The sequence below is a fragment of the Prionailurus bengalensis genome, chromosome D4 (assembly GCF_016509475.1).
Source record: "Prionailurus bengalensis isolate Pbe53 chromosome D4, Fcat_Pben_1.1_paternal_pri, whole genome shotgun sequence".
In the NCBI taxonomy this organism is placed as follows: Eukaryota; Metazoa; Chordata; class Mammalia; order Carnivora; family Felidae; genus Prionailurus; species Prionailurus bengalensis.
Window position 1 is genome coordinate 93,242,215 of NC_057359.1, and position 12,953 is coordinate 93,255,167.

At 59.5% G+C, this 12,953-nt stretch overlaps 1 protein-coding gene across 6 annotated transcripts in view; it reads left to right on the top strand.

The window, feature by feature from the left end:
* Positions 1-12,953, top strand: part of CAMSAP1 (calmodulin regulated spectrin associated protein 1) — a 59,455-nt gene that overhangs the window by 41,293 nt on the left and 5,209 nt on the right. For all 6 annotated transcript variants that reach the window (XR_006295092.1, XR_006295093.1, XR_006295094.1 and 3 more), the window contains 9 exons: positions 2,443-2,582; positions 2,672-2,768; positions 5,171-5,348; positions 5,750-5,841; positions 6,539-6,623; positions 7,281-9,618; positions 10,543-10,679; positions 11,533-11,741; positions 11,825-11,927. Coding sequence is in view for 3 of the 6 variants with exons in the window: in XM_043566779.1 (XP_043422714.1) it covers positions 2,443-2,582; positions 2,672-2,768; positions 5,171-5,348; positions 5,750-5,841; positions 6,539-6,623; positions 7,281-9,618; positions 10,543-10,679; positions 11,533-11,741; positions 11,825-11,927 (3,379 nt within the window). In the remaining 3 variants the exon portion in view is untranslated. The remainder of the gene's footprint in view (positions 1-2,442; positions 2,583-2,671; positions 2,769-5,170; positions 5,349-5,749; positions 5,842-6,538; positions 6,624-7,280; positions 9,619-10,542; positions 10,680-11,532; positions 11,742-11,824; positions 11,928-12,953) is intronic.

The following is a 12,953-nucleotide window of genomic DNA, read 5'->3' on the forward strand; positions in this document are numbered from 1 at the left end:
CCCTTGGCTCAGGCGGTGTCGCTGGGCTTCTCCAGTCTGAGGTCGCTGGTTTTCGCTTTCTCGTCAGTCATTTGGGGAACTGGCTCTGAGACTGACCAAACAGCCCGTTTCCCAGCAGACTTTGACCTGCTCGTGTTCCCGTCCACGGGGAGTTTGCTCGCCCTGTCCTCCTCCTCTGTTTATCAGCTGGCCTGTCACCGCAAGGGAGTGGGGTGCCTTCTTGCCACTTGTTCTTGGGTTGGTTTGCACCACGAGGGCCCCGTGGCTTCTTGTGCGTTCAGCAGATGGGAACCCACGTGTTCGCTGTTTTGTTGTAGATGAGTGCCGGTTTCGGGCAAGGTGATTTTGAAGAATGAGAGTGTGGGTACTTGTCTTGACAAAGACCAAGTTTGGTTTAACTTTACTTTGGCTAAACTGCTGTGGTTTGGGTCCCGGAGAGTCACGTGGCCCGAAGGAGCCCGGCCGGCGACGTTCCGGGGCGCACAGCACTGTGGACGAGTGGCCATCTGGCTTCAGTCCACATGAGATGAGATGGGCGTCCCTGCCTTGGATGACAGATCTCTGCCTGAAAAGCAAAACATAGTAATTTTGAGAGGAAAACACGGGAAAATACCTTTGGGACATTGGTGTTGGGATGGATTCCTGAAATTACAAGAAGAAAAGCACAAGCGATAGAAAAGATTTTATTACATTTAACCACACGAGAATTCGGCGTGCTGACGGAGGAACTGTGTGAAAATTAAGGGACAAGCTATATCCATGGAAAAGTATTTGGAACGAACACAAATTGACAAAGGACCGTCACACGACCCTTTTGTGGCCATACAGGTAAAGAATTTGTACCAATTAGACGAAGTTGAACAACCTAGAGACAGAGAGAGAGCAGGCTTGTTGCAGAAGCAGAAGTGGAGAGTGACACCGTGCCCGTGGTCACCGACGTGCTGCTTCACGAGGGGGCGTCTCACCCCCATCCAACTGGCAGCGACCCACAGGGCTGCCAGCACCGGGCGGCCGGGTGTGCGGGGCGCAGAGGGCACATACAGATTTGGTTCTCGCGTGCAAGAGTGCAAACTGTGGAGCGCTGTCCAGCTGTTCAGACGAACGCCTGGAATCCACCCCCATCAGCGTACACGGACTTGGACACAGCGCTGAGTTTGGGGGACGGACAGGCTGCAAACGGGAGGCGCGGTGTGGGATGGCGAGCGTAGATTCAAGAGAGCCAGGTCCAGAGGGTAGTGTTTGTGGACGCGCACCGTCCGTGGCCGCGCGGACCGCGAGCGGGCAGCGGTCTCCGGCGGAGGAGAGCCTTACCGTGGGGGTGCGGGTGCTGTGCCGTCTCATTACTGAAGGAAGAGATCCGAATCAGATAAGGTGTGGTGTTAACGCTTCCGTCTGAGCGGACGATCCTTGGGAGTCTGATCCCGATGTCTGTAATGTTTCATAATCAGAGCGTAAAGTAAGGAAGCAGCTGTTAGCGGTGCCCGGGCGCGGAGTCACTCCGCCCGTTAGCCGTGTCAGTGCGTGGTCAGTCCGCTTAGAACACTGTTTTGTGTTGATCGTGCAGGACGCGGCGGAGGACTGACTTCGTCGTCGTGAATTTGGGGCGCCGCAAATGTAATCTGTGCTTCTGAACTCTTCCCGGTGATTTCTTCTGAAGAATAAAGTTATTTTAAAAAATTATTTTTAAATCGGTTCTTTTCTTACTTACGTGTATTGGCAGGCAGAGTTCTCTCAAGTCATCTGCACGGCTCCTTCCGTTTTAGTCTGAGCTGCGTGAGGCTGTCTGGCGGTGCTGGTCCGGTGGGGGCGCCACCAGCCTGCAGAGCAGCGCCCCAGATGCCGCCGACCAGCCGTCCCCAGCCTCTTTCATGGAGGGAGACCTCTGCTACGTGTCGTCTCCTGGTTTGGGGGGAACAGTGGTATTCTGGACTACTCCTTGGGTAGCCTGCCCGCCCCCCCCCCCCCCCGCCCCCACAGTGGAGATGACCTCATGCAAGGGGTCCAGCTGGTGCAAGAAACTTGGTAAAATGTTAACAGCTTTATGCAGCAATGTCCTTTATAAACTGAAAAGTGACGGTACTCTCCATTCTGGAGCCGCAGGCTTACGGTCTCAAAGTTTCTGGTATGCTTTTTTAGACGTTAACAGCTAAATTCAAACCCTAGAGATTCTCCGGTCTTTTTCTCGAGTGCTTACTTTCTGTGTTTCTTGTTACTTGCCCTACTTATTACAGTGTTTAAATGTCTTAATGTTATCCTTTTAGACATCACTCTTCCCTTCATTTAAAATGTTTCCATTTCAAATTATGTGTATATATACACGTGTGTGTGTATATATATATACACCCCTATATATACACACACATATGTATGCATATGTAAATGCAAACACACTTGTGAAGCAGCGTGTGTATGATAAACTGTAGTTTTCTCTTTGCCCGTCAGATATATGCTTGAAGGAGGTAACGTCGATGGCTGACAGTCTGTATAATATTCGGCTTCTGAGGGAGTTCTCGAATGAGTATCTTAACAAATGCTTTTATCTCACCTTAGAAGACATGCTGTATGCTCCCTTAGTGTTGAAGGTAATCATGAATTATTAAAGACACATTTTTTAAAACCATCGATGAATAAACTATTTACCGTGTCCCTGTTTTTGTTTGTTTTCTTTCAGCCGAACGTTATGGTTTTTATTGCCGAGCTCTTCTGGTGGTTTGAGAATGTCAAACCAGATTTCGTCCAGCCCAGGGATGTTCAGGAACTGAAAGATGGTGAGTGAAAACCTTCTGGGAATCGATGGCCGTTTCCTCCCAGAGATGCCGAATACAGTGCTCCAGAGGCGCCCTTGACGGGTCTCCGCCTTGTCATCGTCAGTGGCGTTTACGTGGTTTCCTCTGGGAATACAGAGACCTGCGCTGTCCTCACAGCTGCGTGTCTGCAGCTCTCGCATCACGTCCTAGAGCTTTTCCCAGCGTGCAGCTCTGGGCCTGTGCTTGTCCCGTAAGATCAGAGTCCGGCTCGTTCGGAGAGCGATTGGCCTCCTCGGTTGGGAAGAATGCAGCTCTAGTCTTGTCTGTGGGGCAGAAAAAACTGTGTTTGCCACGGGGTAGGACAAATCTATAAGGACTTCAGAAGATAGTGTGGAAGGGTGCCTGGGTGGCTCCGTCGGTTAAGCTCGGTTAAGTCCGACTTCGGCTCAGGTCGTGTTCTCACGGCTCGTGAGTTCGAGCCCCGCGTCGGGCTCTGTGCTGCCAGCTCGGAGCCTGGAGCCTGCTCTGGATTCTGGGTCTCCCTCTCTCTCTGCCCCTCCCCTGCTCCAGCTCTGTTTCTCTCTCTCTCAAGAGTAAGTACACATTAAAAAGGAAAAAAAAGACAGTATGGGAGAATGTGTTCGTGTCCTTGCGATTCCATAGAAAGAATCTAAAAAGCCACAAAGGAAACAATTAGTAACACAGACACCTTAAAATTGAGACTTTGTTTTCATTGAAGGGAGATAAAGAGTTAAAAAAAAGAAAACTAGCTATAAAGGGGAAAAGACACTCCTAGAACTTACCACAGATACCTGTACCCAGAGCGTGTACTCAGTACCCAGGTCGTATCAAAAGCTTGTTCATACCAATGAGAAAAAAACACGCAAACAGAAGAAAAGCAAAAGACTTGCACGGGTACTTCCATAAAGCGGTGCTCCAAACGCCCAGTAAACGCATGCAGAGATGCTTCGCCTAACCGGTGATGGAACGGCGACCGACAGATGTCCCCGCCGTGTTGGCCGCAGGCTACTCGAACGGTGCCAGGGCTTGGGGAAGAATGCGGGTACATTTCCCTGTCCTTGTCACTGGCTTCCCCAGCTCAAGAACCTTAGCATCATCTCTTGCTTGAGAGGCTGGTCGCCTGTTCTGCCTCTGCAGAGGGCCTCGTCCTGGTCCCTGCCCAGTTGCTCTCCTTCCCACTGTGTCCTGTGAGGTCGCGTGCTGCACATGACCCCTCTCTGTGCACCGGACCCTGAGTGCCTTCCCGGGAGTCTCCGACCGCCCCCGCCCCCCCTGGGGTTTCACCCCGAGGTGTTGAGCATCACCTGGGAGCAGGGCCGGCGCTGGAGGCGGAGATGGGCAAACTCGTGGCGTTTGGCTGCAGGGTGTGGTGACGACGCGCGCTCTGGCCTGGAAGGGCTGCCCTCCGAAGGATGGTGGTGGTTTTTCAGACACAGCGGGAGGGAGGCTTGGAGGCAGCAGGGCAGGGAAAGGGGGCACGGCGGGGCTCACGGGTCACCGGCCCACCCTGGCGCCTCTCTGCTGTAAGGCACGTCCCTGGCATCACGTGGGCGGCGTGGGCACCTGCTGGCCGCTTTGGGCTACAGGCGTGGCTGAGCCCTGCGGACGGGAAGGCGGACTCGAGGCGGGACGTGTGTGCGTCTGCTTCAGTGGGTCACCGGTCCTCCCACGGCGGGTCTGAGAGACTTGACGTGCCACCACGTGGGCATCTGGCTTCTCGGGGACCCGTCCCTCTGAGGGGGTCTGTGCCGGCCCCGGGGGAGCCTGCCTTTCGCCTCCCCGTGTAGGTGCAGCCCTGCCCCGGCCCCTTCGTGCGCGGGCGCACCTTGCCTGCGTGGCGGGGCTGAAGACAGGCCGGCTGGCAGCAGCCTGCGGCATCTGTCCGCGTTCAGAGTTGCCCCACCTGTTAAGCGGGCCTGGGCTTCTCTTCTGTCAGCAGGCGTCGTGGGGCTGCAGGGGCCCAGCGTCCACCTCTGCGTGTCTCCCACTGGGACCTGTAGTCCGCGTGGCGGTGCCTGTGGAGGGGCCCTTGGCTGCTCTGCACCCCCTTCGGAGCCCGTGTGCCACTCGGGCGGGGTGTCCCCCCAGGTCAAAGCGTGCCACGTCTAGAACCCTCCTCCCCATGAGAGCTGTGGGATGTGGTGGTTTGTGTTTTACTTGGGTGGGTGACCTGGGGTGCCCCTGACCACCGGACCCCCGGTTCTGGGCTGAGGCTCTGTGTCCCTGCTAGTGGTCGGGGCCTCCGGCTGGTTCCCGCCCTGCCGGTGTTGCAGCTTTCACTTTCGGCAGTCGTCTTGTTTTGGGAGAGGTCTGCGGGATGTTTCATTTTTTAGGCGCTTCTTGCTAATGTTTTCGGTAACTGCGAATAACACGGACGTTTCTGTAAATTGGCATTTGTGCAGCTAAGACGGTGTCGCACCACAAGAGTAGTCGGCCTCCCGTTCCCATCTCCAATGCCACCAAGCGCAGCTTCCTGGGCAGCCCCGCGGCGGCGAGCCCGGCCGACTTGCAGCCCCCCGCTGCCCTGCCAGCCGAAGGCGGCCACAGGCACCGCCTGCACCCCGAGGAGCCCGAGCACCTGTGAGTCCCCGTCCGCTTCTCCTCTCCAGTTACTTTGCACTCAGAATCGCAGTTCGTGTTCTGCAGGGGTGATGGGGAAAGTGGGGGGGGGGTGGGCCATGGGAGGCCTCCCCCCGCTTGCCTTCTGCTTCCGGCAGCCCCAGGCAGGGGAGGGTCTGCACAAGCCACTGTGTCCCCGAGTGGCACTTTTGGGATATTTATCCCGGGTTTGAAGTTCTTGGTACTCTTGGCTAATTTTTATAATAATTAACTTTTCCCAAAGAACCTGTGATTTTCTCGTATGTTGCCGTGATTCGTGATTCTGTCTGTGGTTTATTCTCTGTGGTTTATTACATACATTGGCCATTGAACTTGAAGACTGATATACTGGTGATTCTCTTTTCCTGTTCTTTCCCATTCAGGGGGAAAGGCGCCTCTGCCTTTAGCCCGTCACACCCTTTACTGCCTCTGAGACAGAGACAGCAGAAGACCGCGCAGGGGGAGGGCCTTCCTGGTAAGAGCACACGTCCCCTGCACCTGCCTTGGTCTTTTGTCCCTCCTCCTGCAGCCTGTGCATTAGGTGATGGTCCTCGGGGGGATATTCCTACTCTGATTTGGTCATTCTAGTCCGGAAAATTTTAATTTGTGTGGATGTTTCCTAGGATGTATAGTCTTTATGGTGAAAGTATCATTTTTTTTTTTAAACACTTATTTATTTTTGAGAGATGGAGCACGACTCGGGGAGGGGCAGAGAGAGGGAGGTACACAGAATCCAAGGCAGGCTCCAGGCTCTGTGCTGTCAGCACAGAGCCCAACACGGGGCTCGAACCCGCAAGCCGGGAGATCATGACCTGAGCCGAAGTCAGCTGCCCAACCACTGAGCCACCCAGGCACCCCTGGTGAAAGTATAATTAATTACGTGAAGCATACAGAAAATTGTTCTGTCGTACCTAATAAGCAAGGACTTGCACGTACGGATGTTTAGTTAGAGGTCCGATGGTCTCATGTCTTGATTTGGACTAAATACTAAGTCATGTGTTACTGAAACTCTTGAAGGCTGTATTGTGGTTGTCATTGTTTTTCTTGGGCAGTTCTGGTATACTGAATTATGGTGCGTTTCCTTGAGAAATTTCCATATTAGGTTGCAAGAATTTGAGATGCTACGAAGTCAGCTGCTTAATACCGAACGCCCTGCTTCCTCCTCCCTGCAGATCAGCGACACCGGTCCAATTCTTTAACCCGAGTGGATGGCCAGCCACGAGGTGCAGCAGTAGCATGGCCAGAAAAACAGAACAGGTGAACTCTGTGTTTCAAGGAAGTTTCTGTGTGAAACGTTCATCAGGTTAACCTTGCCCTTCTCCGGAGGGGGTCCAGGGGCCGCTGGGCTCGCCGAGACCCACGCAGGGAGTCCGTGGCTCAGAACCGTTTCCTCACAGTGCCGGGGTGTCCTCTCCTCGGTTTTTCTCATTCTTGTGACAGATCGAATCCCGAGGCAGACGGCAGAGAGGATCACGAGAGTGTTTCACTCCACATAAGCTTTTTCAGTTTAGAAAATACGGTCATACCTCACGGGATGGCTTTCTTGCCATAATCTTTTTTGTTTTTGAAATGTTTCAGCTCTAATGTTAGCACCGTAAACATTGGTATCGATATACAATACTAGCTTCTGTGCTGCCGGAGCAAGCACTCAATGAGCCTCGGCAGCTTTTAAGGGCACAAAGAGGTCCCGGGACCTCTTCATGCGCAAACCAAGTGTTCCCCTAAGTGTTTGGGAACTGCCGGACTTGAGCTGGTCTCTGTTGTCCTCTGCTCCGGGGAAGGGTTTGCTTAAATCCCCTAGACGTAAGGCCGGTGCTCTCTTTTCGTAACTAGTGCCTTGTCTCTCCGTGTGTTTGAGTCCCCTTCTCGAATAGACGGTGGCGTGTCCAACAGGCTTCTTTCCCCACGTTGCAGGCCTGTGTCTCAGCCAGCGCCCTTTGCTCTCCATCACGCTGCCAGCTGTGACCTGGACCCCGGCTCCGGTGACAGTGTCAGCCTGGCCCGCTCCATCAGCAAGGATAGCCTGGCGTCCAGTGTCATTAACCTGACTCCGCAGAACCAGCCCCAGCCCGCAGCGCTGAAGACCGATGGCAAAAGCCTCCTGAACGACGTCCACATCGAGGATGAAGAGCTCGTGGCCGTCATCAGAACGGACGTGGCTCCCCATGGCGGCGACCGGGGCCTGCCGGCAAGTGCCAGGTCTCCCCAGAGATCGGCAGACACCCTAGAAAGGAAGCCTGAGACTTTCTTCCTGGAGCCGTTGATGCCGGCCGTGCTTAGGCCGGCCAAGGAGAAGCAGGCGATCGCCAAGGAGGACGAGTGTGGAGAGGGGCGGCCACGGAGCTTCGCCTCTAAGAGACCCAGCGAGGGCCACCAGCCCCTGGTGCGCAAGAGGGCGCCCAGCAGTCACGGCGGCCGTGACCCGACCAGGACTTTCACCCCGATCTCCTGTCCGGAACCTCCCGCGGGCGTGGACCCCGTGCCCGCTGAGACGGGGCCGCAGGCGGTGAGTGATTTCGATCCGTCACCCCGGGGACAGTCTGCCGACGGCTTCTTTCTCCACGTGGCCAGGGCCGCTGACGACGCGGAGGGCAGGTTCTGCATCAGCTGTGCCAGGAGCCCCGGCGCCCACGACCCCGAGCCGTGGGCCGTGCTGAGGCAGGACTCGGACTCTGACGTCGCAGACCTGGAGGAAGCCGAGCAGGACTTGGTCGGCGAGGACCACCCCGTGGTGATGGCCGGGTACGTCGGCGAGGAGGAGTCGGCGAAGCTGCAGGAGGACATGAAGGTGAGGGAGCACGAGGACAAGGACGACGCCAGCGGCCGCTCGAGCCCCTGTCTGAGCGCCGTGTCCCAGGTCAGCGGCGTCTCCGCGGCCAGCGGCAGCGTGAAGATGACGAGCTTCGCGGAGCGGAAGCTCCAGAGGCTCAACAGCTGCGAGACCAGGTCCAGCACCAGCAGCTCCCAGAAGACCACGCCGGACGCCTCGGAGAGCTGCCCGGCCCCGCTGACCACGTGGAAGCAGCGGCGGGAGCAGAGCCCGGGCGGGCCGAGCGCGGACCACGCCAGCCTCCTGGCCTCCGAGCTGGTGCAGCTGCACATGCAGCTGGAGGAGAAGCGCAGGGCCATCGAGGCGCAGAAGAGGGAGGTGGAGGCCCTGTCCGCGCGGCAGCGGCTGAAGCTGGGGAAGGCCGCCTTCCTGCACGTGGTCAAGAAGGGGAAGGCGGACGGCGCCGCCCCGCCCCGCCAGCCCGGACGCCCGGCGGGCGAGCGTGCGCGGCACGACGGGGAGGACTTCGACGGGGCCTCCGGGACGGAGGAGCTGGCCGCGAAGGAGGAGGGGAGGGAAGGCGCCCTGCAGTCTCCGGACGTGGACGCCGAGAGCCCGGTCTTCCTGCAGCATAAAGCGACGACCCCGGCCGCGCTGCACGAGCTGGAGAAGAGCAGGGCGCTGTCCGCCGCGCTGCTGGAGGACGCCGGCCAGGCGGTGGACGCGAGCGAGTGCGACCTGTCCATCGAGAAGCTGAACGAGACCATCAGCACGCTGCAGCAGGCCATCCTGAGGATCTCGCAGCAGCAGGAGCAGCTGCTCATGAAGCCGCCCGCGGCCCCGGCCGCGGGCCCCAAGCACGGCGGCCCGGACCAGCAGGTGCGCGCGGCCATCCACTTTGTGGAGCCGCTCTCCCCGCCCGGGACGGCCGCTCACCGCAAACCTCCTCGTCTCGGCCAGGCTCGGAATTCCCGCTCCGGGAGGCCGGCCGAGCTGAAAGTCCCCAAGGACCGGCAGGCTTCCTCCCGCAGCAAGACCCCGACGCCCAGCGTGGAGAGCCTCCCGCACCTACGGCCCTGCCCGCCCCGCACCCCCTCCGACCCGGGCTGGGACGCTGTTGCAGAGCCTGGCGGTGACCCTCCCGAGAAGTACTTCTTTGACAGCTACCGGCTCCACGATGAGAACAACCAGCGGACTCTTGTCTTGTCTTCTTCCAAAGATGCAAATATTCTGTCCGAACAGATGAGCCTCAAAGAAGTTCTGGAAAGCGGCGTGAAGGAGGTGGGGCTCAGCTGCCCCTCGGTCTCAGGGAAGGAGAACGTCCCTGTGGATGAGCCCCCCAGAGGCAAGGCCAGTCTCATCGAGGTGGACCTCTCGGACCTGAAGGCCCCTGACGAGGACGGGGAGACGGAGGGCCCTCAGAGCGCCGTGGACCTCGCCAGTGAAGGCGACCAGAAGCCGGGGGTCGGCTTCTTCTTCAAGGTAAACTGCTCCCGGCATCTTCTCAGCTGGCGGGTCAGGACCTTACGCTCAGAGCAGGGCTGGCGGACCTCCCCCACCGCCCCCCGAAGGGCCAGGGAGGGATCCGAGCCCCCCACCCCAGGTCGCAAGGACCCGACTCTGCTGGAAGCACGCGGGGCAGGGCCTGTAGGTGCGATCGGGGCCGCGTGCCGGTGAGGCTGCTGTCCTGGGCCCGACTCGGGGATCCCTTGTGACCTGCACGTGTCAGAGCCACGGCTGGCGGAGGCACGTTCCCCGGGGGCTTTGTTTCTGTCTCTGCCTTTCTCATAGTGTTTCCTTAGGTGGAGGAGAGAGACGGACGGTGGGGAGTCCTTTCTGTTTTCATGGGCTTTCTCCCACAGGGCACAGGATTTCTCTTTTCCCAAAAGCAAGAAGCAGGGTTTGGTTTTTAATGCTTTCAAACTGTAAGTGAACGGATATTGATCTGGGTGTCAGCTCACTGTGTGGAAACCCGGGGCACAGCCCGTGCGGTTAAACTGGCTTCAGTAGGAGACATTGAGGAAGGTGGCCGGTTGGGGCTGTTTCTTTTTTTTTGTTTTGTTTTTAAATGTTTATTTTTGAGAGAGAGAGAGACACACTGCGTGAGCGGGGGAGGGGCGGAGAGGGGGAGACACAGAATCTGAAGCAGGTTCCAGGCTCCCAGCTGTCAGCCCAGAGCCCGGTGTAGGACTCGAACTCACAGACCTGGAGATTGTGACCTGAGCCCTCTAGGCGCTCCAGGTTGGGGCTGTTTCCGGGACTGGTTTCCGTTTGTATCTTAGCGTCTGTAAACCCCTGCTAATTCATCAGGGAGAACGGTGGACACGCATGTTCTCCGTGCACACGTGCATGCGGGCGCCTGGAGGGCCGTGTCCCTCGGTGTGATGCGCGCTGTCTGCTCCGTAGGATGAGCAGAAGGCAGAGGACGAGCTCGCCAAGAAGCGGGCGGCCTTCCTCCTGAAGCAGCAGCGTAAGGCCGAGGAGGCGCGGGTGCGGAAGCAGCAGCTGGAGGCGGAGGTGGAGCTCAAGAGAGACGAGGCCCGGTAAGCTGGCGCCCGCCCCTGGCCCCTGCCCCGCCCCTGCCGTCTGCCTTCCTTGCTGCCACGCCCCAGCCTCCCCCGCCCAGCCCCAAGGCCAAGCTCTGGCTGAGGCACTTCTGGGACTCATCCCTCTCATTCAGCACAACATCCCTGAGCTGTCAGTGCTCACCCTGGGGTCGCTTGGCTCCACAGGGGTGCCGGGGGTGTCCACCGGGGGAGGCGGGTGCAGGTGTGGGGGCGTGGGGTGCAGGGGCGGGGGCGTGGGGTGCAGGGGCGTGGAGTGTCGGATGTGGGCGTGTGGGGCACAGACTGTTCGATGCAGGGGTGTGGGATGCGGAGGCACAGGGTGAAGGACATGGGGGTGTGGGTCGCAGGGGTACAGGGCACAGGGTCGTGGGGTGCGGGGGGGCATGGAGAATCGGATGCAGGGGTGCAGGGGCACAGAGTGTTGGATGCAGGGGTGAGGGTTGCGAAGGCACAAAGTGTGGGATGTGGGGGTGCGGGTCGCAGGGGTGCAGAGCACAGAGATGCAGCGTGTGGGGCACAGGGATGTGGGGTGTGGGAGGCACAGAGTGTAGGATGCAGGGGTACAGGGGCACGGAGTGTGGGGTGTGGGGGCACGGGGTGTTGGATGCGGGGACATGGGGCAGGGCAAGGGGGCGAGGGGGGCAGGGGCATGGGGTGTCGGATGCAGGGGGGCGGGGGCACGGGGTGTCGGACGCAGGGGGGCGGGGGGCGGGGGCGCGGAGAGTTGGATGCAGGGGGGCGGGGGCACGGGGTGTCGGACGCGGGGGCGTGCAGGGACACCGGGCGCGGTGGCCGCCGCCCACGCCTGAGGGGAGCGTGTGTCCCGAAGGCGCAAAGCCGAGGAAGAGCGCATCCGGAAGGAGGAGGAGAAGGCGCGGCGGGAGCTCATCAAGCAGGAGTATTTGCGCAGGAAGCAGCAGCAGATCTTGGAGGAGCAGGGGCTGGGGAAGCCGAAGAACAAGTCCCGGAAGCCACGGCCCAAGTCCGTCCACCGGGAGGAGTCGTGCAGCGACTCGGGGACCAAGTGCTCCTCCACCCGTAAGCAGGCGGGGCGGGCAGGGCGGCTGCGGCGGGCAGGGCGGCCCCCGGCGGGCCTCGCAGCAGCTCCCTTGTCTCGCCAGCTGATCACCTGAGCCGCGCCCAGTCGGGCTCCAGCCTGTCCCTGGCCTCCGCCGCCACCACCGAGCCCGAGAGCGTGCATTCGGGGGGCACGCCTTCCCAGCGGTAAGGGGGAGCGGAGCGCGGGGCGGCGGGTTGCGTCCGGTGGTTCTGGGGCGATCTCTCCGCGGCCGGCTGCTGCTGCCGAGCTGGAGCCCTTTTGCTCTGTAGCCTTGACTTTAGCCGCGTGTCTTTCCCGTGAACGAGGACGTGTCACCAGTTACCCACAGTTCCCGGATAGCGCTTCCCTGGGGCCCACAGCCCCTGTCTGTGGTCACCAGCCGTCCCATGGCGTCCTTGAGGGTGAGGACCCTGCTGGGACCGCTCGTCACGTGAATCCTGTGCCTCCTTAGGCCAGACCGGCCTCTGCCCTCCTCTCCCTCCCTTGACCTTGATGCTTCTGACAGTCCAGGCCGGCTGTCTCGGGCCGCCCCCAGCGAGGATTCCCCCCCGACGAGCTTCAGGCTGTGCGTTTTTGGCGAGCGTGTGTTTCTTGGCACGGCCTGTCAGGCGTGTCCTTGCTGGGCCGTTCCGGCAGCGGGGGCAGGGGTCCTGCTGGCCCCGGGAAACTCCTTTGTGCTTAAGAAGGGATCTGGGAGAAGATGCTGGCGACTGTCGATCCCACCGTTTGCTCAGGGGCGTCAGTAACCACTGCCGTTGCCTCGTCCCTTCGTCTGCGTGTGTTGTTGTCTCCTCTTGTCCTCCCCGTGAGCGTCCTGTCCTGGCTGTGGCCACCTTGTTCTTGCTCGTCATGTGTCTGGTAGCTTCCTGTCACCTGGGCCTCGGGGAGGGCACATCTCGGGGACTCCAGATCCCAGTCGGGGTTTTGTTCTAATGGTCGGTCGCCGGGACCGGCTTTAGATTTGAGCCCCTGCTCCTCTGCGAGCAGCTCACGCAGCCTCGGTGCCACCGGCTTCCGCTGTGCTGGGTGGACACTGCCCTGGGGGACGCGGCTCAGGGATCAGAGTTGTTGACACCCGGGGTTTTGCACTGACCCCTCGGTGTTCCCTCCCTCCTCCCTGTCCGAGGCCTCGTCCCTCGAGTGTCGGCAGCACCGGTGTCCCAGATGTTGTCCTCCCGCTTCCCGAGCCA